This window comes from Rhea americana, unplaced genomic scaffold (assembly GCF_003343005.1).
Source record: "Rhea americana isolate MKP2758 unplaced genomic scaffold, rheAme1 scaffold_149, whole genome shotgun sequence".
Taxonomy (NCBI): Eukaryota; Metazoa; Chordata; class Aves; order Rheiformes; family Rheidae; genus Rhea; species Rhea americana.
In genome coordinates, this window is record NW_028185583.1 from 47,350 (window position 1) to 71,906 (window position 24,557).

A 24,557-nucleotide genomic window follows, 5' to 3' on the forward strand; every position below is an offset into this window, starting at 1 on the left:
AACTTCAACAAAACATTGCTCGTTTGCAGTAACAGAGGGTTGCATCCCATATACTAAAATGCGGAGTATCTTAGGCTAAAAGTAATGTGCTTTTGAACCTTAACTACAGTATGCATCATAGGGAATTACTTTGGTTTTCCTGTTCTTAAGTTCACTGTTTTGTGAAATCTGACAGATTTTGTCCTGGTCAATAAAAATTATAGCCTTTTGCTATGCTTAGGCACACCCTGCTGGTCATATTATGAGGGAGCCTTGGGTCTAGTTGTGAAGATACTTTCTCAAGCTATTTTGAATAAATTTTTAAGTTGGGAGTAGAAATACTGGTTCCTCTTCCCACTGTTTTGTAATGAGATGGAGTAGGAATTTGGAATACAGGTAGAAAAAACCTGAGCTGTGAAACTAGAGCTACAAAAGCATACATGTGTGTATACAGGTAAATGTCATGCTAACACTGCTGATAGAGTAAGGGCTGACCTAACGACTGCAGTCCCCATAAATAAGTGTTTTAAAAATGTATAGAATTATGAGGGAGTGCAAATCATCCAAACCTGTTGTCTGTCTCATCACAGGAGAATCTCATGTGGGTGCTGCCTTAGCTTTCACTCACAGTCCTGGAAAAGATGGAGTAAACAACAGCTTATAGTGGACTTGGATACAGGAGCTTGTTTAAGAGTCARGATTATAGCTTTTGCATTGCCTGATTGTTTCAGGCATTTCACACACTTGCTCACTTGCTCTCCCTCCAAAATTACCCTCACTTGGTCTCAACTTTCCTTCCTGRTGGGGAGATGGCTGCCAGTCCAGGACATTGAGCAGAAAGTTGGTTTGGTGTCATCCCATGCAGGTGCTTTTGGTTACCAGTCTCAGGTGTCACCAGCCAAGGAGCTTGGGCATCCCCAGGCATTTGGCTCTAGATCTCTCTCCTTTTTCCAGGATCTTCSTCTCACAGGTGTGGTTTACTCCATCTAAACAGTCTATATGCAGAAGTACAACATGTGATCAGCTTTCTGTTTCTGCTTATGTCTCTTTATTATATGGAGGACTCAGCACCTATCACTTTTGTTTAGTCTAGATGTTATCAAAATGTACRGCTGGCCCATATGAGCTGCAGCTAGCAAGCAGGCTTGTGCTTGARAGTTCAAAAGTTCAGTTTTGGACATATTACACACATAATTATCTGCCACTTGTCAGCATTCACAATCCAAGTTATTTTTTACTTATCACGCTTATGTAACACTGATGTGATAAACTAAGTGCTTTTTAAGATGTCACATTCTGTGGAATAAGACTCAACTGCTGTCCTTCAAAGCTCATTTATTCTTTATAGTGGCACAAGTTTAGTTTAGTTTAAATAAATCTACACATACAATACATATACATATACGATTGGCTATGCACCTATTGTAAAAGTATTGTTTTGATCACAGATAAATAAAGTGCCGGGGGGTTGAGGGGTGGTGGTGGAGGGGGCATGTAGGAAGCCAGGTAAATCCTGACCCCAAAGCTACTTTTCTCCTTTATCCAAATACCTTGTGGATCTTTAGCCAGTGAGCACAATCACTCCTCTCTTTCTGTTTGCTGTATTATTGACTGAAGTATTTGTCAAAGGAGGTCACAGTCTAATCCAAGAAAAGATTTTTGCAGACATGACTGAATGGGAGACTGCAGCTCAAGGGAGTCTTATATGTGTGAAAGCTTCGGTGAAAGAGGGGCAGATGTTCAATATAACCTGTGCATCGCAAGTATGACACATTAGTGACAACGCAAGTTTGAYTTGGAGTCCACTTGATGCATCTGGGAGGCATCCAAGCTGTTGTGCACACACCATGCATTTTTCTCTTACCTTTTCTCTGTAGTTAAATGTCATGTCTAATGGGCTTCTAGGTATCAAGGCATCAATGTGTTCTATGCTTGGAAAGATTGYTGGATGTCTGGAAATCACAAATGTGTCACACTGAGTAGTGGTCATAAGGGCTGAAGTGCTCCTCCTTTCTACTTCCTACCCCCAAATCTCTGCCTGTGCATATAYATTTCTGCTTTTAGAAACTGCAGATGTGTCAAATGATACTGGATAGTAAYGCTCAGAAAGTGCTTAAATCTTGAAACTAAGTTAACAATGATTTAAACAAATTCAAAAAACACAAGTAAAGATAAGTTRCACCCCTCTCAATTTTGAATATAATATTACTTTCTACAGGAAAAGTGGCACAAATAAACATGAGCTACTTCCTTCTATTCACAGCCAATCGAACCCCACACAGAATTAAAAGTATGGTATGCTGCCGATTATGCCAAATTTATGGAAGCTTCTGCAGTCTTCATTAAAGAAGAATCTGACATCTGCCCTTTGCCTGCAGTAACAACAGTAAGTATCCTTAACCTGCATTCAAGCCATCATTAGACATAGCAAACTACAATTTGTTTATGATGTACTTTGTCTGTTTATGTAACTTTGGTAATACTAGAATAAATCTTAGAGTAGTTGGCTAACAAAATGCCTAGAGGGATTTTAATCAAACAGCTGTCTTGAAGAAGTTTGACATTAATTTTTGGATAACTGAACCATCCCACCTCAGGGCTCTTCTCCACCACTTTGTGTTTCCCACTTGTTATGCTCTGTCTGGTTGTATACAAGCACTGACTGCTTCAGTCTTCTCTATTGTAATTCTTCTGTTCTAACCCCAGTACCTTCTCTCTTTGTATGATAGTAGGAATCCTTARACTGATGCGAAAAGTTGGGAATTGTTGAAAAATAGAATGTCAAAAGACAGAAACCTAAGCTAGGAGGAAAAGCTAAACAGGGAATGCACACAAATCATGAATCCAGAGGTGTTTCAAGAAGGGAAGTATCCCACTTGTGCATTTGCATAGAGGGCTTTAGAGTGTAATCCAGTAAGAAGGGATAAGGAGCCACACTATAAGACACAGAGAAGAGAGGAGAGGGCTCCATCTGTAGAGAAAAACAGTGGACATAACCTCAGGATGGTCCCTAGACCATGCTAACCCAAGAGCGAGGAAAGTAAGGACAGTTAATGGAATGCTTAGGTAAAATATGGAGACAGCTAAGGAAGTATGTGGTCATGTATAATCTGAAAGTACATTTCCTTAGTAACTTTTCTTTTTTCATTGTTACTCATTGATTTTTTAAAATTTCAATATTTAAAGTGAATTCAAGCAAATCCAGTAGATCTGTAAAGCTCTTATTTCCTCAGAAATAATTCCAAATAATGCATTACATGCTGAAAAACTGTTTTGGTGCCTTTAAGCCGAGGTAGACTGGTGATTCCAAAACCTCAAGTGTTTTTTACTGAGCTTAAGAAAGACAAATGCCACATACCAGCTAGGTGAAGAAGTCTCTCCTGAAAGCATTAACCATTGCCATCCAGCAAAGGGGCAAGCAGTACAGAGTCAACTCAAAACACAGGGAAATCTTGTATTGCTAAACTATGTTTCTGTGCAGAAAATCAGCCAGTTAGTTAGACAGTCCCCAGCTCTAGGCTTTTTGCACAGCTGCAATAGCAGATGAATGCTGTCAGTCTAAGCTTCAACTACAATTCTCAATTGCTTTTATGAGTAATTCCATACTAAGAACAAGCATAGAGATTTTGAAATTCAGCATAGAGAGATAAACAAAGGTGAAGGACTCAGCAGCAGTAAATGCTAAAAATGCTAAAGCAAAATACAGAAAGCTTTTTTTTTCTTCTTTCTTTCTGGTTTTTAGATTCTTAGAGTTAGCTCATTTCCAGCTGAAGAGCTAAGTGGTAGCATTGAAGTAAATATCATAAATGATAACAACAGARGTCTTGGGAAAGCCCAGGAGAAGAGGCAAGGTCAGTGAGAAAAATATGACATTTCCTTCAAATGGCTAATAAGAAAGACCTGTTTCTGTTCTCATTGCAGAAAGAGACTGCAGACCCTTGGATATGCTCCAGCTGTAGAAACACTTTTGCAACTTTTGCTCTGCTGGAATCTCACCAGTGCGTCAATAAAGACCGAGTCATTACCACCAGGTTCAGACCACCAAATAAATTGGGACCTGTAAAAGCAAAAAGCAAACTCAAAGGGAAACTGAGAGGAGCAGCGTTAAGCAAAAGCATTGCACAGTGCTACGGGACCATTTCCTGTTCCTCTGCTGCAAAGCTTAGCTGTGCCAGCTCAGGAAGCACTTGTGATGCTCTTGTGAGGTTTATACCTAAATGGAGAAATGGCCGGTCTTCACTGTTGAAGGGAAGAGAAGTGAAGCAGCCAGACAATTACCCGTGCCGACTCTGTGGGAAGATATTTGATTCCATTGAAAAGCTCACCGTCCACACTTACGCGCACAAAGGGGAGCGCCCCTACAAGTGTTCACAGCACGGATGCACAAAAGCCTTCATTTCCAAATATAAACTGCTCAGGTACAACTCTGAAGGCATGCCTTTTCTGGTGGGTGTGTGGGGAAAAACAAGAACAACTTTTTGCTCTGGAATGTCCTACTGACAGTTCATTCCCTAGTTCCAATTTCCATTTTCCTGTGTTGGGAGAATTTTAGGAAACTAGTCTCCTTAAATTACAGTTGCTACTCAAAGATTTTGTTGCAGTATTTTTGACTTACTCCATGCTAGATGACTAACAACCCTCCCTCCTCACCAAAAGAGTTAGGTTATTACTAATAGTCTGAAAATATGCAAGAGTGCCAGTGCTTTCAAGTCTTAAAGCTGCATATCAGTTCTGTGCTAGAGTTCTGTAAAGACAAATATTTTTTTTTTTGTCTTAGGCACTCAGCCACTCATTCTCCCCAGAAATCTCACCAATGTGGCTACTGTGAAAAGACCTTTCACAGGAAAGACCATCTGAAGAATCACCTTCAAACTCATGACCCTAACAAGATGGCCTTCAAGTGTGAAGAGTGTGGCAAGAAGTACAACACCAAGCTAGGCTATAAGAGACACTTGGCTCTTCATGCAGCCACCAGCGGGGACCTTACCTGTAGGGTATGCACCCAAGAGTTTGGAGGTACCGAAGTTTTGTTGGAACACCTCAAGAGTCATGCAGGAAAACCAACTGGCAATATCAAGGAAAAGAAACACAAATGTGACCATTGTGAGCGTCATTTCTATACCCGTAAAGACGTGCGGCGACACATGGTAGTTCACACGGGCTGCAAAGACTTTCTATGCCAGTTTTGTGCCCAGCGGTTTGGGCGGAAGGACCACTTGACTCGCCATACTAGGAAGACTCATCCACAAGAGCTGCTGAAGAGCAGGTTGCAGAATGGTGACTCACTGGGTCTCCTCGACCAGCTTCTTCCATTCAGACTGAAGGAAGATGCCAGCATACTGTCCTCTTTTCCTGACAGGGTCTCTATGCAGAACGGGGTTCTGAACAGCTCAGAACCAGAGGAATACAACTGTTCGCATCTTCACTCCCAGCCAAGCCTACAAACTGCTCTTCCTCTTGAACCTCCTCCTTATTTACAAAGGATGGGCTGTGTAGACAGCCTTTCAGCTRTCCATCCCACACCATGCCCGACAACCATTCCTGCCAATCTGAACCTTCATCAGCCTAATAAATATGACCTTAGTTCTACCTCACTTGCAGCAGGAGCCCTCAAGAATCTGCCGATCAAAGTGGATGTTAAAGGTTACAACGTGCATCTTCTTGAGGACCTGCCATTATCAGAACCTCAGTTGCTTCACAAAATCAATCATCTGGAACAAGCATCCTCAGGGCCTACAGGTGATACTAATAAGTATCCAGTGCACAAGGAGACAGAGATTGTGGCTGAAACTACCAGCATGCCTTTCATGGATCTCACTCATATAATGAGCTTCTGGCAGCTCCCATCGTGCGACAACCAGAGCACTACTGGGGACATCGCAATGGCATTTGGTCCAGAAGAACCATCACACAGGCTGAATGGCCTTGGCCAGCAGCAAGGTCCACCGTTAGCTGCCAGYGGCATGGCCATAAACCAGCTGCAGCATGTTCCTCGCTCCTTTCCATCCACTACAAATTCTGTAACATTGCCTCATTTTCACCATGCCTTCAAATAACTTCAAATAACTATCAGCTTTTGAGGGGAGTAAGGGGGAGGTTGTTTGTTTGGGGTTTTTTAGACTATGCTTCTTACTTAAATCTATTAGGAAAGATTTTTTTTAATGAAAAAACTRTCCCAAATGTTTTCAAAGTGCATTATGAAGATGGTAGATCAACTCAGAACATTAATAAACGAGAAGGTCTATTTTCATACTACCATTAGTTTTTAGCATATGAYGGTAGTAAGACTAACATATTTCCCTCAACACTCTCCATGTTTTTTTGTTTTTTACATTTCAACTGAACAGAATAAATATCATCTTCAATAGAAATTCAAAGCATCCATAACAGGCACAGTAGAATTATGGCCGCTTTAGTAGGCGAGAGARGGTTAGGGTAAATGGAAAGAAGGCGGGGAGGGAGGGTGAAAAATGCAACTTGAGTGAGCCATATATCACTGTAGATGTATACACATAACAAACTGTTAAGATGGATGATTTATGAACATCACCTAGATTTCAATGTAAAGCACTTAATTACTGAACTGTATGAATTTTTAATTTAAATCAAAATCATTCCAAGAGGAAATATTATCTCCTTGTTTTGCTTTTTAAAAATGAACAAAATCACTGCTGTGATTATGTTTAACTAGATTTCATTTTCTGAAATGCACACAGCTGAAGTGTATCTCCTGCATTATTCCTAGGATTGGAAAAAACTACTACTGCTGCCTGATTATGTAAGAACAGATGTCCAGTATACATGGTGTTTTCAGGAGGGGAAATGAATTGTCTCAAAGGTTACAATAAAACATATCATTTCCTTTTAGAACCTGATCTGGTGAGATATTAGACACCGGTCTCACTCTAGTAGAGCACTTAAGCAATTACTTAAATTTAAACCTGTGTTGGCTCAACATCTTGCTTGATTTAACGCTCAATAAAAATAGTACTTCCTACCTAAGGGGCCTTTAGTCACCTTCTGTTGATTAAAATGGCCTCTGTTTAGTCTGGGAAATGATGATTATTAATTATAGCCAGCTGAAGCCTGCATTCCTTGGCAGCTCGCCGGCCCTGGCAAGGYGGCCTGCACAGGGGAGCCCGCAGGTGAGCTGAGCTGCTGTTGGGTCAGTGTCCACCCCACATGCCCGAGGGCTGTGGTGGTCATCGCAATGCACCTCGCCCTGTGCGCTGTTCAAGGCCATGGGAGGTGAACCTGCCTCAGACCTGTCACTGAAGTTAACAGGAATGATAATGGTCACRGTCATTTTAATTCTGTGGAATTGCCTCAAAAATTTTGGACATTTACTGTTAGCCTGTGTTTCTTCCAAGTCAGGACACTAGGGTTGTTTGTTGCCTTTCGTAGGTTGTCCACATGTATTTCCAGATGACAGCATATTGGTGTCACCAGTCCTTTCCCCTGACAAATGAACTAGCAGAAACTGCAAAAAACGTACCTCTTACTAAATTACATTATTTAAAAATATATTTTTTAAAAATATCAGAATTTGCTTTCTTGTCTAACTCCTATTTATATAAAAATAAAATCTTCCTATTTTGGGGGTATGGTGCTATTGCTAATATAGCCTGTTGCAGCTAAAACATGCATAATTCCTGAATCTCTATTACCATCTCATGATCTGAGATCTATTTTTCCATTAAACTCAAAGAGGGTTAATAGTACCTAATCATTAGTACAGGCGTAGCATGGAATAAGCGTGTTCCCCCCCCCCCACCATTAATCACAGGAGTATTTAAGGACAGCTTCAAATAATCAGTGTTATAATGATGATTGATTGTTATTTTCATATTAATGAACTACAATGTCAGATCTGAATATTTTTATAAGTTTATCAGCATTTGGATTAAGAAAAGATTGTAATACTGCAGATGGTTGAAGAGTATATATTTCAGATAAACCGTTGAGGGGTTTTTATGATGAAAATGAGATTTTTTTGGCATAAGACAAAACAAAAGATTTTTTTTTTTTTTAATGATTCTTGTAATAGCAACAGCAATAGAAAGAGTGGATAGCTGCATATTATTTTTCAGTTAGTGGCTGTTTAAATTATGAATTCCAGAATAGTGAAAAAGTTGAAAACAATATTATATGCACATTTTACTAGTCAATCATATTTTTATCCAGACTTTTAAAGGCATATGTRTATTCATTTACTACATTGTTCTTCCTGTTCAAATTGTATTCACTTGGCTTCAACCAAGATTATGTGCTTTTTATTTTTAAAAAAAAACCACACATTCTCATTTTGGTTTGTGCTTCTATAAGACATGTAACTAATTATTGAAATATTTGTCTTTGAATTAAAAGGTTCTTTTAAAAAGAAATGCAAATATTGAGCTGGAATCAGGCCCATATCCTTTGCGCTGCTCAGCAGAACAGCAGCCCAGCTAACAGCGTTCTGGGCTCTCGAAAGACCTGGGTACCTGGATCTCAAGCCATTCTGATGTCTAGAAAGATACTTCAGGGAGAGATGCTAATCATACATAACTACAGGTTAAAGTGTGAGTCTCATTCCAGCCAAAAAAAAAAAAATAATTAAAACTCTTAGAAAGCATATTATAATGATGTTTAAAAGTAAAACAGAAAAGCAAAACCCCAAATATGTAATATTGTTGCTTTGATCTCATCAAACCATTGCAATTTGCTTTTCAGTATTTTTGCCRTTTTAAACGTAGAGAAAGCTAGTAACGGAACAATAGCATAGTATTAATGTTATTTCAGAAGGTCATGATTATGGAAATAATTGTTTTACTTTAAAATTCTCAGAACTCAGGCGATGATACCCATGATATAACACACRTGACATGTGACTTTTGCACAGTTTTTGTTCGGGAAAGTTTTTGTCAGCATGATTGAGAAGCCATCAGTAGTTGAGGCTCGTGAATGGTTTGTTTCAGGGTCTGTGTTAAAAACCAAGCAAAGCTGAACAAAACAAAACAAAAACCAACCTTAGTTTTTTCCCCCTCAGTCCTTTCTCTCTGCAGTCTGGTCACATTTTATAGCCCAGGTTCCAGCTACTTCAGGAGAGCACTTGCTAAAGTACAAGAGAAACATTCAGCTGCCTATACCGTTAAATTGTCGTGGAGCTCGAGCAGCACCTTCTTGCAAGCTCTCCTGGGCTCTCCTGGTCGCCTCAGGGAGCCCCGAGCTCCCGCAGGTGCGGGCAGCCGCGACGGCGAGGAGCCAGCGGGCGCCGCGGATGATGCCACAGCACGGGCAGCACCCGCATGCCGGGACACGCTGGAGGAGAAAAGCGGCTTCACCAGCAGCAGGGGCTCCCCCCTCCTGAGACCCTGCAGGGGGAAAGTAGGATGGGATGTGGGACAACAGCTGAGAAACTCAGCTGAAATGTTTAGCAAGTGSTGGTGGTCAGCAGCTCCTGTCAGGTGGGGAAACCGCAGCTCTCCGGATTGCTGATTCCAGCTACTTTGCYGCACCGGATTCAGTTTTCATTACAAAATAGTTGAACCACATTAAACTACCTCAGCATAAATTCCAAGCTATCTATCTCAATGACTGTTCTCTAATATAATTTTGCTACTGCATTTTGCCATGCTACTTTTTTTTGTGTTCTTTATATGGTTCAGTATTGTAAGCCTAACATATTGCTGTAACCACAAGCAAAAATTCTCAAAGAGTAAAGACAAACAGGTGAAGTTTCAGYGGTCGTTTCACTTACGCGCACAACTCCACCGACCCAATAAGCAAATGGGCTTCAAGTTCTGCTCGCACCAAGGCCAGCAAGAGCTTTGAGGTTGAAATCAAGGTGAGTGRGAGCAGAGCCCTGTGCTCAGGTAAGGCAGAATACAGTAAACATTTCTCTGCTTGCAAAGTGTTGCTGTCCTCCAAGACGTGCGTTCTCACAAACACCACATCCTGTGCACAGATYTGGGAGAAAAAGCTGGGGAAGGTGTCTGGCCTGGTTAAGCACTGACCTGCAGAGCAGAAAGACCTGGTCCACTTYTAGCAGTGACCCTTTGGGAGATCTTAGGATATTTTACCTAACTTAGAATACATAAAGATAAAAATCCTACCTTTATCCAACCGCAGCTGGAAATCTGTGGAAGCAAAGTACTACGTTGCAGCTAAACAATAGGATTAATAAGATCATATGATATTGTAAAATGGACAAAATTTAGTGAACAATTACTCTCATTAAAAAAAAGTACTCATTAAAAAAATGATAGAAGCAATGTAAACCTGGCAAAATAATGTAAAGAATCTAACATGTTACTCAGAAAGAAAGAATCTGCATTAAGTCCCAGTAAACATATCCATACCTATTTCTAGTGCTTGTTCCCCACTCCRTACAGGAAAACGTCCATTTCTTTTTCTTTTGTGTTTTTTTTTTTAATTCTTCCTGTGCAGACTCTCCATTTTCTTAACCAAAAAATTGCTGCTAATTCTCAAGAGTTTTCAAAAGCCCATCTGAAATGTGATGGTAAGTTTTGTATATTGATGATACTGATTCATTTTCTGCTAACAGAATTTAAGTACTATTCTTTAAAGCAGTGCTCCTGTAGTTTGCTGTAGGACACTGGAAAGTTATCTGTGGAATCACTGCCAAGAAGTTTTACACACACAAAAAAAAAGTAGGTAGGAGAGAGAACAGACACAATATAACTTAGACTAACTTCTGAGTATTTGTTTATTTGGTGGTAAAGGAAAACAACTGTGATAGGGTAGCTTGGGATATATGTGGTTTTTTTTCTTATGTGTTTCCTATGTGTTTTGTACTTCCTGGATTTAAAAAAGATTAAGAAGCACTGCTTTAATATACATGCTTGGTTTATATTTCCAAATTCAGTCTAGCTATAGCAGTTACACTTGTTTCAGTTCTCATCCTGTCTTTATTTACCCAATTACACTATTAACTAGATTTTAAATAGAATTCAAATAAACTCTATAAAATCTAGTATTTATTATTACTGTGTCCAATTACTTCTAATCTTTGTTTCCTTTATAAACATCTCACAGGCAAGAAAATTCTTTTTGGATTTTTAATTAAAAGCCATATTGRGAATTGCTGGGCTAAAACAAACTTCAGAGCAATTGTTAAAGTTTATGCGGAGTGGTCTAAGGCCAGTAATAAATAGTGGCCAAAGAAGAAAAAGGGGAGTGTGCCTCCTCCGTATTTCTGTCTTACCAATCACTTTCTAATAGCAATTAAAACTTCTTGGGGGAGAATGAAAATTGGTTTTAATTAGTCAGAACTTGAAGTTCTTTGAAGCTGATGCATGGTGCACTCAGCCAGTCCTACCATTCACCCCTTTTACTGGAACAGTCTATGAAGTTTGTACATCAAGTTCCAYAACTCTCAACTATCTTGTTCAATCTGTCAAAGCAAAGCATTAGGAAAAAATTGCACAATGCTGGATCTTCCTACATTTTGTCCAAACCACAGGTAACATTCTCTTTTAGGCAATCAATTCAATTCAAGGAACTGATAAAATAATTAAAAGAAAAATCTCACAACCAGATTTTAAAAGCTTTTGTAAAAAATGACTTGTAGCCTAGGGAGGAAAAAAAGAAAAACAAGTAGGACAGGGAACTTCAAATTGCTTACTTTATTGTTACCATGATTGCATATGGTAACATTTTGTTGTAATTACTATTATGTTCAAGGTATTAAGCCATGACATTTGGAGAGGAAGAGGTGTTGGAGAACTGCATTCTTTGGATCTTCAGTAATGCTTCAGAGGAAAACCTCTCCAGGTCCTTGGCAACTGGCCACTTTATTTTCTGTTGTGCATTTGCAGTCTGTAAGTAGCAACAGGACATTTACTTATGGGTATAGAAACAGCATTTATATTTTACTTCATTTTACCTAAGATGATGATTAAACCAAGGCTGAAAAAGCTTACTTTTAAAATATCGTTATAGACAACAGTTAAGATGTTTCATAAAAATGTAAATCTTAATTAAAAACTTTTGTAAAATGTTAACTTTTTAYGGCAATTCTACATAACTCTCTCCTGATATCTTCTAGACTGTCTTCAGGTATTTGCTTCACCTTTTCCCCTCCCTGAAATCATTTTACAAAGGGTTACATTCATAACGCTTCAAGTTAGTGAAATTAAATTTATGGAAAAGTTAATTTTACTCAGCTATCTTTCATACCAATCGCAAGAATTGGGCAAGTCTGGCAACTGTTATTGCCTTTCTGTTACTGCCTTTCAGATTTGATCTTCCTAAGCGAGATCTGCACTGCTCCAAGCCATTGTTTTTCGCAGCAGCTTTCTCACCGAAAAAGCACTCTTAGTTCATGCTGAAACTGATCTTGTACTAGTCCAGACTCCGTCCAGCACCTGGCAAAGCTCAAGTGCTATAGAAAACACAGCAATTTCCAACAGCCCGCAAACAGATCCTTCATTCCTAGACCGAGGAGAAATTGCCTGTGTTGATCTGCAGTGTCTCTGGTTACAACTTATTTCCTACGCATTGGCTCAGCCTGCAGCAATTCATGGCAGAATGCTCTCGTGCTGTGTCAATACTAAAAGTGTACTGAAAGCAGTAACCCAGCTCTGTTCTAGACAAACTGGTGACACTGAAAATCAGATATTCCCCTTTGGGCCCTGCATGTGAAGACACAAGGTGAAACAAGCTTCCCTTGGCATGAGTGCCCCAGGAGATACTGAGCACTGCATACATCCTGGGAAGCTTTCCTTGTTTGTAAGACTTTTTAATAGGGTGTTACAAAGGCCCAAGTACAATCTGTTACCCCTTCATTCCTCTTCTTTTAGCCTGGCCTCCTGGATTTGTACTGTCTCTCCTCGATTGCCCTACTCCTCAAGCTCACCTAGGTCAGTTCTACAGAGGTGCTGCCCTGAAGCAGATGGTCGTAATGATCCCACTATGCTGGCTGATGTTTTGTTGCCAGCAGTGGCATGCCCCAGCTTCAAACCACTCTAAATGCCACAAAATAAAGATAGTGCTCCTGAAAAGAAGGGACTGTTTCTGTTGAGGATGCCCAGCAGATTTGTCCTCACTATGACGATCAGGAAGCAATCCTTGGGAGGAAGGACATTATGAAGCTATTTACTTTTCCCACAGCTTCCCTAGAGCTCTGCCCAAGGATTCATCCACCTAGGCCTAGCAGAGGTAATCCAGRGTTGCAGTTCGCTCTCCTGGTCCAGGTTCTGGACGGTGATGCAGATGACAGTACACTGCTGAATACCATGCCGTATATCCCTCCTTAAACCATTAGGMTCTCCAGTCACCACATTGGCACACTGTAGCATGGTGCAATGAGCCAGATATGCATTTGCTGCTGACTGTGGCTTATCTTTAACTTAAAAGTGAAGAAAGATAGGTGTGTGATCTTTTTATTTTCTTTAACCGTATGTATTTTCCATTACAAGCCTCACCAGGTTATCATATCYATATAGCAACTTAATGGTCTGGACACATGCCACTTTGCATTATCCCATTTTACAGCCTGCACAACTTCTAGAGAGAACTTCACACCTTAAAGGCACTATTTGRCTGAGACTTTGGTCTATTAGTCACTAATAAGCCATTTAGAAGACAGAGAGGAAGAATGGCCTGTGCACTTGGCTAATAACTGACATGAGGTGGAAGGAGATGCTCAAGATGCGACAAGCAGAAAGGAACGTTAGAAGGAACCTGCACTGTGCCAGAGGAGGGCAGGAGAAATAAGTTGCATTAAGTCATTTCTGTTGTCCCTACAGGTTTTTGTGGACTCTATTCTGTATTTTGGATACTAATGTGGATGTCTCACTCATGGACCTACTTGAGGCACAAGCTGCCCCAGACATCTTTAAACTACAACTACAACCCCAGATATGTGTGACTTGGTTGCTGACAGCGAGGGGGCTGGGCATGAAGCTGAAGCTTTCATCCCTCCTCAGATTTCTCAGGATGTAAAGTCTCTTCCCTATACCAGAAAGTTTTGTGCACATTCCCAAGATCTAAGGACAAAACACTCTATAAGCTCATCTTCCAGGCTCAAAACACCCTGTCAGCTACAGAATAACTGTCTTGGCCACATTCCGTGCCTGGATTTCATTTTCTGCTGTGGTCAGCTTCTGGCAGGGGTGCAAGAAGCTGCTCAACCAAGCTAACTCCTTGTAGCATAGCACTACAATTGTCTTTGGCAGGGGCTGGAGGCCCTTGTTGCTGCTCTGACATGGCTCTGCATGGGCCAAGACAGAAAAACCTCTAATTGCAGGGTCTGAGGAGCAGAAGCACCAAACACCATGGTCTGGGGAGATAAACAGTAAGGAGAAGGAAAAACCTCCACATAGTCATCCGACATAGTGATTGCTGAATGGATGCTGACATCTTCCTCAGCTGGACAACACAACCACAGAAGGAGGGCACAAGGCCAGCTAGAGAGGTTTGCACTGTTAAGAGCCAAACGCTGTTGAGATGGCTGTTATTGCAAGAACATGGGCACTGCTTACTTGAGATAAAGTTACCCTAAATCAGACTTCTCAGTGGAACAAATTACCTTTTAATTACCATAAAAATGATACCATAAACACAGCAACAGGATATTGCATATACATAGAAGCAGATGAGGTCCTTTTATGTTATTCTGTTGAAATAAAGAATATTCCTTACCCAAGATCCCCTGAGGACTTTTTTCCAGCAGATACACCCAATGATTTCCTGTTTTTTTGCAGCGTCCCAGGAGAGGCCTCTGCAAATAATTATTTTAAAATTTTATTGGCCATAAAAAATTACTACATAAGTGAATTTAACATATAACACAGATATGGATTCACTGAGTAACAGAAAGTCATGTTATTATCATGCACATGTTAAACTATAAATATCCATGAAAATAACCTTAAAAACACCATTTAAATGTAAACCAATGCTGGTTACGATTATTGGTAGCAATGGATGCTAGAAAACATAGAATCCTATTTAAAGGATTTTAAGGATTCACATTTTAGGGATGTGGTTTGTGTTATCAATTTTAAGGCTGAATCAATAGAGTAAATGATAGCTGCATGCCACCTGTAGCTTATATTTTAGGTTTATATGGGAACTTCTGATTTACAATCTCTATCTGAACAGGTCAAGATGTCCCTTAGAATCTAGGTTAAACCCTATGTGTATATGTGCAATATGATCAAGATAATGACTTGTAAAGCCTTTCAATACCAATAACATCCACTTGGAAAATTTTTGACTGTTCTTATTTCTAATATATATTGTAGGGAAACAAGTCTAGGATTTCATATCAAGGCCTCAACTTCTTAAAAAACAATCAAAAGGCCACTTAATTATCCTATCAGAAAACTGGATTTTGAAGTCCAAGTTCTGTTTAAAAAAATGCTTTTCCCACCTCAAACATATCAGAGTTTATTATCAGACAAATTTAAATACAGCCAACCGCTACTTCTTACCTGTCCTAGGTTCATTTGTATTGGCAGCTTCTTGTGCTCTCTTCTGAAGCAATGACAACACAGCACCCGTTAAGGTTGGGTTTTTCTTCTGAGTCACTGGTTGCTTGCCCTGGTAGCAAACAAGATAGCACGATGCATGCTCACCTCTAGCAAAGAGTTTCTGGAGCCTGATGATGGCTCTCCAAATCACTGATAAGGCAGGACTGGGAAGGCCAGAAATAACGTGCGCCCTCCTCCCACTAGGAAGTTAACTCTCTCCTACTAAAATAGATAAAAACATAACAAGATTTGCAGTGTTTTCTTTTAAATCTCTGCTCTCTTAAGGTAATAGTTTACTTAAAATTTTTTTTGCTATAATAAAATAGTACCTTACATTAAGACACTACTGATTAGCTCCACTTTTCTGGCTCTCCATGGAGCTCAGCCCTTTGGGCTTATGTATAGCATCCAGGGAGTAAATCAGCTGTCAGTTTTCAGGGAACAGCTGAAGAACCTTCATGAATAGGAGGAGCTTTCTCCAGATTTTGCAAAAACTGCCCAGATTTCTGTCTCCTTACAACTGTTTCCTTGGAATCTAATCATAGAAGAACCTAAATTATTCTCTAACTTTTTCATACTATTGTATTCTGTCATTTTTTATAGCTGACAAAAGGCTCTGGTTTCAGAGAACACCTCTGATATTCAGTTTGTACTTTGCCTTAAGGTTTTCCGAGCTTCCCTGGAATGTGTGAAYATAGGTCTTCAGTGACCAAAAAACACTGGAAAATCTGTCTTCCAGAAAACACACGCATGAATATGTTTGCTTACTGGAGCCTGTCTGGTGGTCTTTGAGCCTGCTGCAAAGGCATGGCGAGCAGCTTGTTCTTCACAAAACTTCACGTGCCGCTGTGCTGCAGCCTCATTAAATCTTCTCAAGCAGTATGGACACTGAACATAGTCTGATCACAAGAAAGGAACAGGCTGTGTCACAGTTCACACTTTGCTAGGAAGAATTCCTCCTTACTCGTGGTACCGCAGGCTGGTGGGAGGAACACGGCACCTTGACACTGCAGACGCAGTTCCAAACCTGGCTTATCAGTGGGTAATTCTGGTGAGATCACACCAGTTCTTGGTGCTTCACTATCCCAAATTGTAAACTTASGAGAATTACAAAAACCTCTTCTGGAAAAGCACCTGAATCCTAGAATATATGCTCAAGGTATTAACACTGCAAACAACTGCTTTCAGAAATATGTTCCTGGGCATTAATAAAGGCAGAAGATTTTATCATCTTTGTCTTACCCCCTTTCTCCAACTCCCACCCCCGCCAAACASACTTGAACAAATGGACAGGAAAAGCAGTATTTAAAAGCAAGTTTTCCTCTTGAGTAATCAAAACCAATGATTTTAAGACTACTTTTGAAGACTGGCCATTAAGATTGTTATTTGTTCTCACTAAATCCATTTCCTTGGGACATTGGCAAAATCCTGCTTAAGAAGCTGCACCAAGCCAGCTGAGGCACATCACAGAGCCAGGTTTCTGGGTGGAAAGCAGCACTGTAAAGTCAGGAGAGTTATGTTTGAATTAGAGCTGAGAGTGATACAAAAAGCAACACAGTAGTTAARGAATTCAAGAACAGAAATTCAGAGAGGAGTTTGACCCTAATCAAGGAAGGAAAGTGTGTCCTGTTGCTTATATTGCATTGCTGTCATGTAGAAGAGGGGAAAGACTGGAGTCATCACAGCTGGTTTGGTATCAGTCATGAATTCTTGCTCTGTAAATGAGCCGAGAGAAACCTCCCTCCTTTGCCTTTATAACTCCACTGAGATCCTTTCCRAGATTATTCCCACATTTCATAAAATATGAGAAATACACGCTGCATACGTATATTTTGGATTCATAACTTCTAACACAGTGAGCTCAGTGTAGAGACCACACCTAGTATTAGTAGTAAAAACAGACCCATCTTATTCTAAATGACTTCCCCTAACTGCACGCTTGGGGTGAGAAGTGGGTAGTGGAAGAGCTGCCACCTGGGTGTGAGGAAGACTTTGTGCACTACAGTTATTTGCAATAGCCAGGGGATACATTTCACCCTTGTTACACCATGGTACCWTCTGTGCTAGGACACAGGCATCCCAACTCCCCTCCCAAAACACTGTTGAATACCAGACCCAAGACYTTCTGCCTTTAAGCTTAAAATATGCAATTAGTTTTCTTCTCCCCTCCTGCCACCTCTTTACTGCACTCCTACTCAATTTAATCCAATAAACACATCTGAAAAACGGAAAGGATGGAGGGAGCTAATGTTCACACTGGGTTGTGCAAGTAGGTGCAAAACTGAAGCCCTGCTGTGAATGAGAGTTCACTACAGTTGGGTACAAGATCAGTAGTAAGACAAACCAGACMACAAACCTGGATTAACACTTGGTGGGGGAGGAGGAGGAAGAGGCTGTCCCTCTTTCATAGCTTTTGTGACTTGTTTGGCTGATTGAATAGCATTAATAAAATCCTCGTGGTGCTGTCTCCAGTTAGATTTCCTCTCCAGTTGGCTCTGTAAAGGAATTAAAGGAAGATACAAATTATAYTTCCCCCTTGCAAGGGACAGAGAAAAGTGTTAGAGTGATGGTTCTTCTAGTATATGACATTTCGAGAGAGAGGAAAGAAAAATTCTACAAACAGAAGAAACTTGCTTTTCTAAAAGGTTTAGGAAAGCTGATTAGCCCTTTGGCAACTACTGACATCACCAGAAGATGGATAAAAGAATAATGACTCCAACAAAAAGAGTCTAGTCGTGGCAGACTGCTTRGCACAGGGTTCTTAAAGGAAATAGRAAAGGTAATATAACCAATGCCTTCCCTTCTGCTTCGCTCTTCACTTCCTTTTATTTTCAAACTTTCCTTACTTTTATTTTTAATCTTTGTRCACTTTTGTCTTTTTTTTCCAGCTGCCTCTCAATTTTACRATGGCAGCCTGCATGGATACCAAATCAGCAGTGATTTGGCATCTCTGTGTCAAATTATACACACATATGTACATGTGTATTCACTTCCTCCTTCTCCAACTACTCACAAAGAAAAATCATCTTCACCCAGTAAGACCTTAAGCCTCTTCCCCTCCAAYTYTTTAAATAAATAAAATTTAAAWACATTTTTAAACCTTTTATTTCAATAGCAATAAATCTCTGTAGCTTCATCTGTACAAGATCTGGGGCCACTGAGAGCTCTCAGATTTAACCTGAGACCTTCTTAAAGCAGACCAGCTTGGATCATGCAGATTTCTAGAAAACATTCATTTTCCAGAACAGAAACACTTGTGTGCCCATAGTAGTCATAGTTCTTATTACTTTGGCTTCTGAGCTGAGAAAAATCCTGAAATACTAGCAGACCAGAGAAGAGGAGGAAAGAAAGAATCTAGCACTGAGTCAAGCACATACGTGACACTCACTCACAGCATCCAGGTTTTGTCTCTGGAGGAAACGATAGTGTTAGTGAATGGAAGACTTTGGATCAAGGTAATACATAAGCTTCAGCTTTGGCCATACCTTTCGTGGGGGCTGCTTTTTCACAGTGGTAATTTCCGTTCCCTGCAGTCTCTGTTTCAAAGAACTGAAGGGCTTGCGCTTCTTGTTAAAGACTTTCTTGCATATYGGACCATGCCTCAGCTGGGACGCAAAGAAAAATAATCAGTTGGGGCTGAAATCATGCTCTGTTAATGATGTTTGTTTATGAAGGCTTTGAAAGTATTTCTATTTCTACTCAGGAACAGGGAGATTAAGTTTTGTTGGGGGAGGGGTTAGGTTCAGTTTTGCTTCTGAAGGTGTTTAACAGAAATTTTTAAAAAGCTGTCCAGGTACAGCTCCAGTTTGAGAAAAAAGAACTAGAATCCATTTCCAGTTTGTGCCATTCAAAGACATGCTGGAGGACAGCACAAATAACTACTTGCAGAGAATAACAGATTGGGACCGAGAAAAGCAATCAGTCTCTTTGGATTCTCCCTCTCTCAACTCAGTTTTCTTACTTTCCTGGTTAAGAAGGAGAACAGATTGACCCTGTTTAAAGAGCTGATATTTATATTATTAGTTCTTTGAGTTTACATAARTATTCCAGACTCAGAGCTTCTTTGACAAGCGGCAGCACTATTCATCCCATCAACACCACTAAAATAGTGACAGTCTCGGGATAAAACAGCTGCTTTAACAGCAYGTAGTGACCTGACAATTCAGAATGACAAGTAAGAATACTGCGTACAGCTGAACGCTTAAGGAAAATTCAGACAGATGGATACCCATTGCCGAACTTGGGGAAGAGTCGTACCTCACCGCAAAGCAGCTTTTAAGACTCAGCAATAGCACCGATTCTCAGCATTAGCCTCATTCTTCTGCAGTAGCATGGCCAATTTTCCTCTTTGTGAAGAGCTYGTGATGTGGACTGCATGCATTCAAGCCCATCTGCAGGCAGTACATTAAAGCCCCCACTCCTATCACTCTCTGCCTACCCTTGCCCCTGTGCTCAGTTATTCACCTCRGCCTTCTCACTGAGCTTGCTGTGCTGTCCTCTCCCCCACCACTCTCTTCCTCAGACTTAAGCAACTGCCTGAGCAAAGCATTTCAGCTACAGCTCAGCAGAGCCCAGAAGTGCATCCTTTCACCATAGCTTACATTTCTAAACTCTCACTTCCCTTTGAACCTTGCTACCCTGGTGCTTCAAGTCCTTATCATGTGTTCCTGAACATTTTTTTGAYAGGGAAGTTGAAAGTATTCCTTCGATGGACAAAGAGGGCAGCAGACACCGCTGTCTTGAGCGCACCAGTCCCGTGTCATTCAGGCACTGAAAGGCATTAGGGACTTATTCCTCACACTAGTCATAGTGCCAAGAAACCTATCCCTCTACTCCTTCTCCCACCCCCACCCCCCCAGAAAAGTCATAAAGAGCTTTCTTCTCCAGCAAAAATACTAGATTAAACTATCATGTTCTTCACATGCCTGATTTAAGACACCAGAGGTGGAAATACTAAAAGGGGGTAGCTCCACTTTTGTCCCTGCACTCGTGGTTACTTAGTTTTGCTTTTATCCTACCTGTCCCCCATGAAATGTCATTTTTCAGTTATGCTGCGGGGCTGATCTGATTTACTGCATTGCCACAAGATCGCTGATATAAGCCTTAAGAGGAGGAGTGTGCGCAGTACCCCCCCCTTTTAGAAAAACCTTGCTATTAAGTTGTTTTAGCCAAATTGTGAAGCCCCGCCCCCTCCACTTATCTGCAATCTAGGGATCAGTGAGGTCAATGAGAATCTTTTTCTTCACTTCAGCAAGTTTTGGCACAGAGGCTGGTGCCAACACTATGTTGTCAAAGGAACTACGTATCAGYTGGTTTATTTGGAGCCTAAAATGACAAATTCTATCTAGAAACCTAGAAGACAAAGGAAGCTTCAAGCTAGTAGTTTATGCCTCATCAATAGATAATAYGTTATTTTAAAAGGATATACAGTAAACAACAGTTTTGGGGCAAGCAAGTTAATTAAGATCGTGCRAGACATCTTTAGATTAAGTCACAATATTTTCAAAAATGTTTATCACGTCTTTAACCCAGTCTACTCATGAAAACATTTTTTAGATAATTTGCTTCTCAAGCATATGTTCAACCCAGTTCTCCACCTACCAGCCACTTCCTTCTTCCCCAGTGCTTACCACCCCTTTCAGAAGAAAGCAAAAAACTGTTGTTTTACCAGAACATCCCGTGCAAAATGTCTTCCACAGATTTCACAGGGATCCAAATCTTGGCTTCCAGCAGCTAAATAAAATTCAAAACAACAAAGCCTCGGTTACACAGGACTTCTTGACCACAACAGAATCAAAGTGCAGACTGGGCCCTGCTTGTTGAAATCAGATGTTTCGCTGTCAGAAAGGGACCTCGCASTCACACGGCAGGGCTCTCTTTTGCAAACTGCTTGCTCTATTTTTCTTGCTACTGTGAAGCATAAACTTTCTTTTAATATGATTGAGAGCTTTTTTACCAGAAATTATCACTGGTCAACCTTAACTGCACATRTGCATCTCACRTTAAAAGTCATGAGGTGGGTAATGWATTAACTCTGGATAGCAGGCAATTTGCCCTCAAAGGCAAGTTTTTGGCGACCTCGCAGCATTTCCAGCTCTTTCTGTGTTCTGCCTCTTTCACTTGCACAGAAAGGCTCCRACTTTCTCCTTCCATGCCTCTTTTGTCAGAGGACAGCTTTTATTGGTATCTCTACTTACTTTTCCCCATCTTTGTCAGCACAAACATGTTGTAAAGTCTTGGCCTCCCATCTTTCTTTATCCCAGGTGAGTGAAGGTGCTAGTCGGGACTTTTATAGTCCTTGTGATAAGCTTTATAGCRGGAGTCAGGAGCCTGGCAGCCCTAGAAACTATGGCTGCAGGGACAAAGTTGCAGAAGTAGCATCAACYATAGGGTTTGCTGATGCACAAATAAATAAAATCTGTAGTTCACCTTGGAATAAGTATAATTACAGAAGGCCTTGATCACTCTGTCAGTAAGGATGCGTATTGTAACAGCAACAGTTTAGCTTAAAATCTTAAGATCAAATCACGCTTAATTTTTTTTGTAAATCAAAGCAAATCAGGAATAACTCCTAGTTGGTGCCAGTTCACAACCTCTAAGTCTCCCAGAATATAGGATGCACATTCCCTCCCTGGTTACGGCAAGCGAGATGTTTTAAATAACATCATATGCGATTTCAGCAATACAGCCTTACAGCTGCATTTAGCTTCAGTTACACCCGACAGCTCCAACCAGCAAAGAGTAACGTAATGGAAACCTGGCCCGGCTCTGGTTTCCCYGGGAAGGCGTAGGTATGGTGTTTCACCGTGACCTCACAGCTGGGAGAGAAGGCTGGCAGAGGAGCATTCCTAAAGGCTCTTGCGGAAATTCTGGGCGATGGACTGACCAGGAAGAGCAGCCTCCTCGTACTCAGATTTATTCCTCTTCATTTGCAAGTCACAGAGTTAGGGTCCTCAGTTATGGTACAGTCTAAACCTTTACTATGCCAGAAATAAGTAGGTRTCACACTAAATGTGTCACGATCTTAAGACAGAACATTCCAACGATGAACTAAACAGTGTCCCATGAATATTTTACTTTGTAGAAGTAAAATCGAGTCCTATATACCAACTGAGAAGAAAGACCAGGTTAACTTAGTCCTGTCCTTTGTAAACACAAAACATCCACACAAATAGATRTCCAATTTAAGAAGAGCCCATAGATCATCTACTCCATACACTAACCATCTGCCAATGGCTGAACACTTTACCACCTTCCATAAAGACATGTAATAATAAAAAAGTGACTTGCAGGACAGTATTTTCACCAGTTTTTCAAAGCAATTTGTAATGAACCAGTCTCTACACCCAAATAAAAAGTGTGTTTGGAAAGACCTATGAGCCAGTATCCAGTCCCCAGATCTTAAAAATTACAAGTCTAGATGTATTTAGGCACACATGAACAGCATATGCATGCCCATTTAGTTATACTATCCCAAATCAAATGTGAAGATATAACTGCTGGTATTTTTTAAAAAAGAAGTGAGTGAATATTTTTTTCTCACTTCTACACTTTTACTGAACTGAAAAAAATCCAGAGGCTAAAATCCTTATTGAAACAAGAGAAATTTCTGTTTTAGTGAGCAGATACATGACTGCTTTTGTTTCTTACTTCTTCCTCAAGATCTTACCACACTCCCAGGTATACAGCAGTTACTACAGAACTTCCTTAATCGAGGAACAAACTAGTTCCCCAGCCTTTTTGACTCTATCACCTCAGTTTAAATTTCATCCCCCTCTTGTACCTAAGCAACAGCTTTCTGTGCATCTATGCTTAATCTTGACTACACTCTTCCTTTGATGCCTCTTTGCCTCTCTCACAGTTTAATCTGCTCCTGTCCCTTCAAGCTTTGAACTGAAACTGCTTATCTTTGGCAAAGGAATTTAGGTACAAGTACAGTACCACTGAATCAGCAATATGAAGTCAGAAAAATGGGTAATTTACTACAGAGGATTAGTGACTTCAGACCTACACAAAAGCATATGCACTTTTTTTTTTTTTTTTTTTTTTTTTTTTTTTTTTAAGGAAATCATAAAATTACATTCCACTCAAAATACTAAACAGCATCTGTTACTCACTTGTTCCATTTAGCTCCTTTCCTGGTAACTGACTCATCTCAATATGCTGGTTTCTCAGATTTCCTCTTCAGCACTGTTGTCAGGAGTCATGAATACTAGGTGGTGTATCTTCATTACTCAAAAATTGAGAACTTACCATAGCTCAAGTTACCATGCATCAGTAAGCAAATAATCAACAATTATGACACACACTGACCCTGCTTCAGCCTGAGAAACACATGAGAACAAGCGTACGCATGAGCTAAATGAAAACCCCCAAACTTTTTCTCCCTAACACAACAACCAAATCAACTGAAATTGACTAACACTGAATCTTGAACATTTCTGTAAAAGTGAGGCTTAGTCTAGATGTGAATACTGTATTGACAGATCAGTTTGAGACTTGGGGACTTGAGCATTCATCTGTTCTCCCAAACTGTTTCACTTTATCAATTCAAAGATGCTTTAAATGCCTTCCTCCATTAAAAATAGGTATTACTGAATTATTTCTGTACATTAAAAGCACTTCTAATAGCTTGTACTTATTGGGCATTCACAAAAGAGAGGACTATTTAAGATACTTCTGGTAGTCAGTTCACCCTACTGATACATTGATTAGTTTTCCATACTATAAAAAGTTAACTTTTCACCCAAAGGCAGGGGAATGYTCAATCTAGAGCTAGAGGTGAGGGCCTCATGAACACAGAAAGTCATAAGGAGGTAAAATAAACCCTACTGACGTCATTCATATGTATGGGCTGTTCACTATCAGAATTACTCATATACACACTATGGAAATTCAGGGTTAGACTAAGTCTAATATACTGGCTCTCTGTCCCTTTTCAGAAGCTGTCTTAGTAACAATTGTGTTAGGTTATAAATTTATATTTTAGTGAAATCAAACTGAATGTAAGACTTCAGGAACAGTACTTCAGGGAAATCAAAATGATGGCTATCTGCAACAGATGGTATTTTTCTAGTTTCTGTATCAAGTAGCTGCTGT

At 40.2% G+C, this 24,557-nt stretch overlaps 2 protein-coding genes across 4 annotated transcripts in view; one reads left to right on the forward strand and one right to left on the reverse strand.

Annotated features, from left to right (window-relative positions):
• The window catches only part of PLAGL1 (PLAG1 like zinc finger 1), a 47,964-nt gene extending 41,115 nt beyond the window's left edge, over positions 1 to 6,849 (forward strand). For all 3 annotated transcript variants that reach the window (XM_085299257.1, XM_085299259.1, XM_085299258.1), the window contains 3 exons: positions 2,243 to 2,365; positions 3,901 to 4,397; positions 4,757 to 6,849. In XM_085299257.1, the coding sequence (XP_085155383.1) occupies positions 2,243 to 2,365; positions 3,901 to 4,397; positions 4,757 to 6,035 (1,899 nt within the window). In that variant the 3' untranslated portion in view covers positions 6,036 to 6,849. The remainder of the gene's footprint in view (positions 1 to 2,242; positions 2,366 to 3,900; positions 4,398 to 4,756) is intronic.
• Positions 548 to 23,612, reverse strand: ZC2HC1B (zinc finger C2HC-type containing 1B). Its single transcript, XM_085299260.1, has 9 exons — positions 23,576 to 23,612; positions 21,127 to 21,191; positions 18,944 to 19,063; positions 17,815 to 17,953; positions 16,227 to 16,357; positions 15,420 to 15,528; positions 14,626 to 14,704; positions 1,844 to 1,931; positions 548 to 611 (listed from the first exon to the last, which is right to left on the reverse strand). The coding sequence occupies exons 1-9, from the start codon at positions 23,610 to 23,612 to the stop codon at positions 600 to 602; spliced, it is 780 nt and encodes a 259-aa protein (XP_085155386.1). The 3' UTR covers positions 548 to 599.
• Between the last annotated feature and the right edge of the window lie 945 nt (positions 23,613 to 24,557).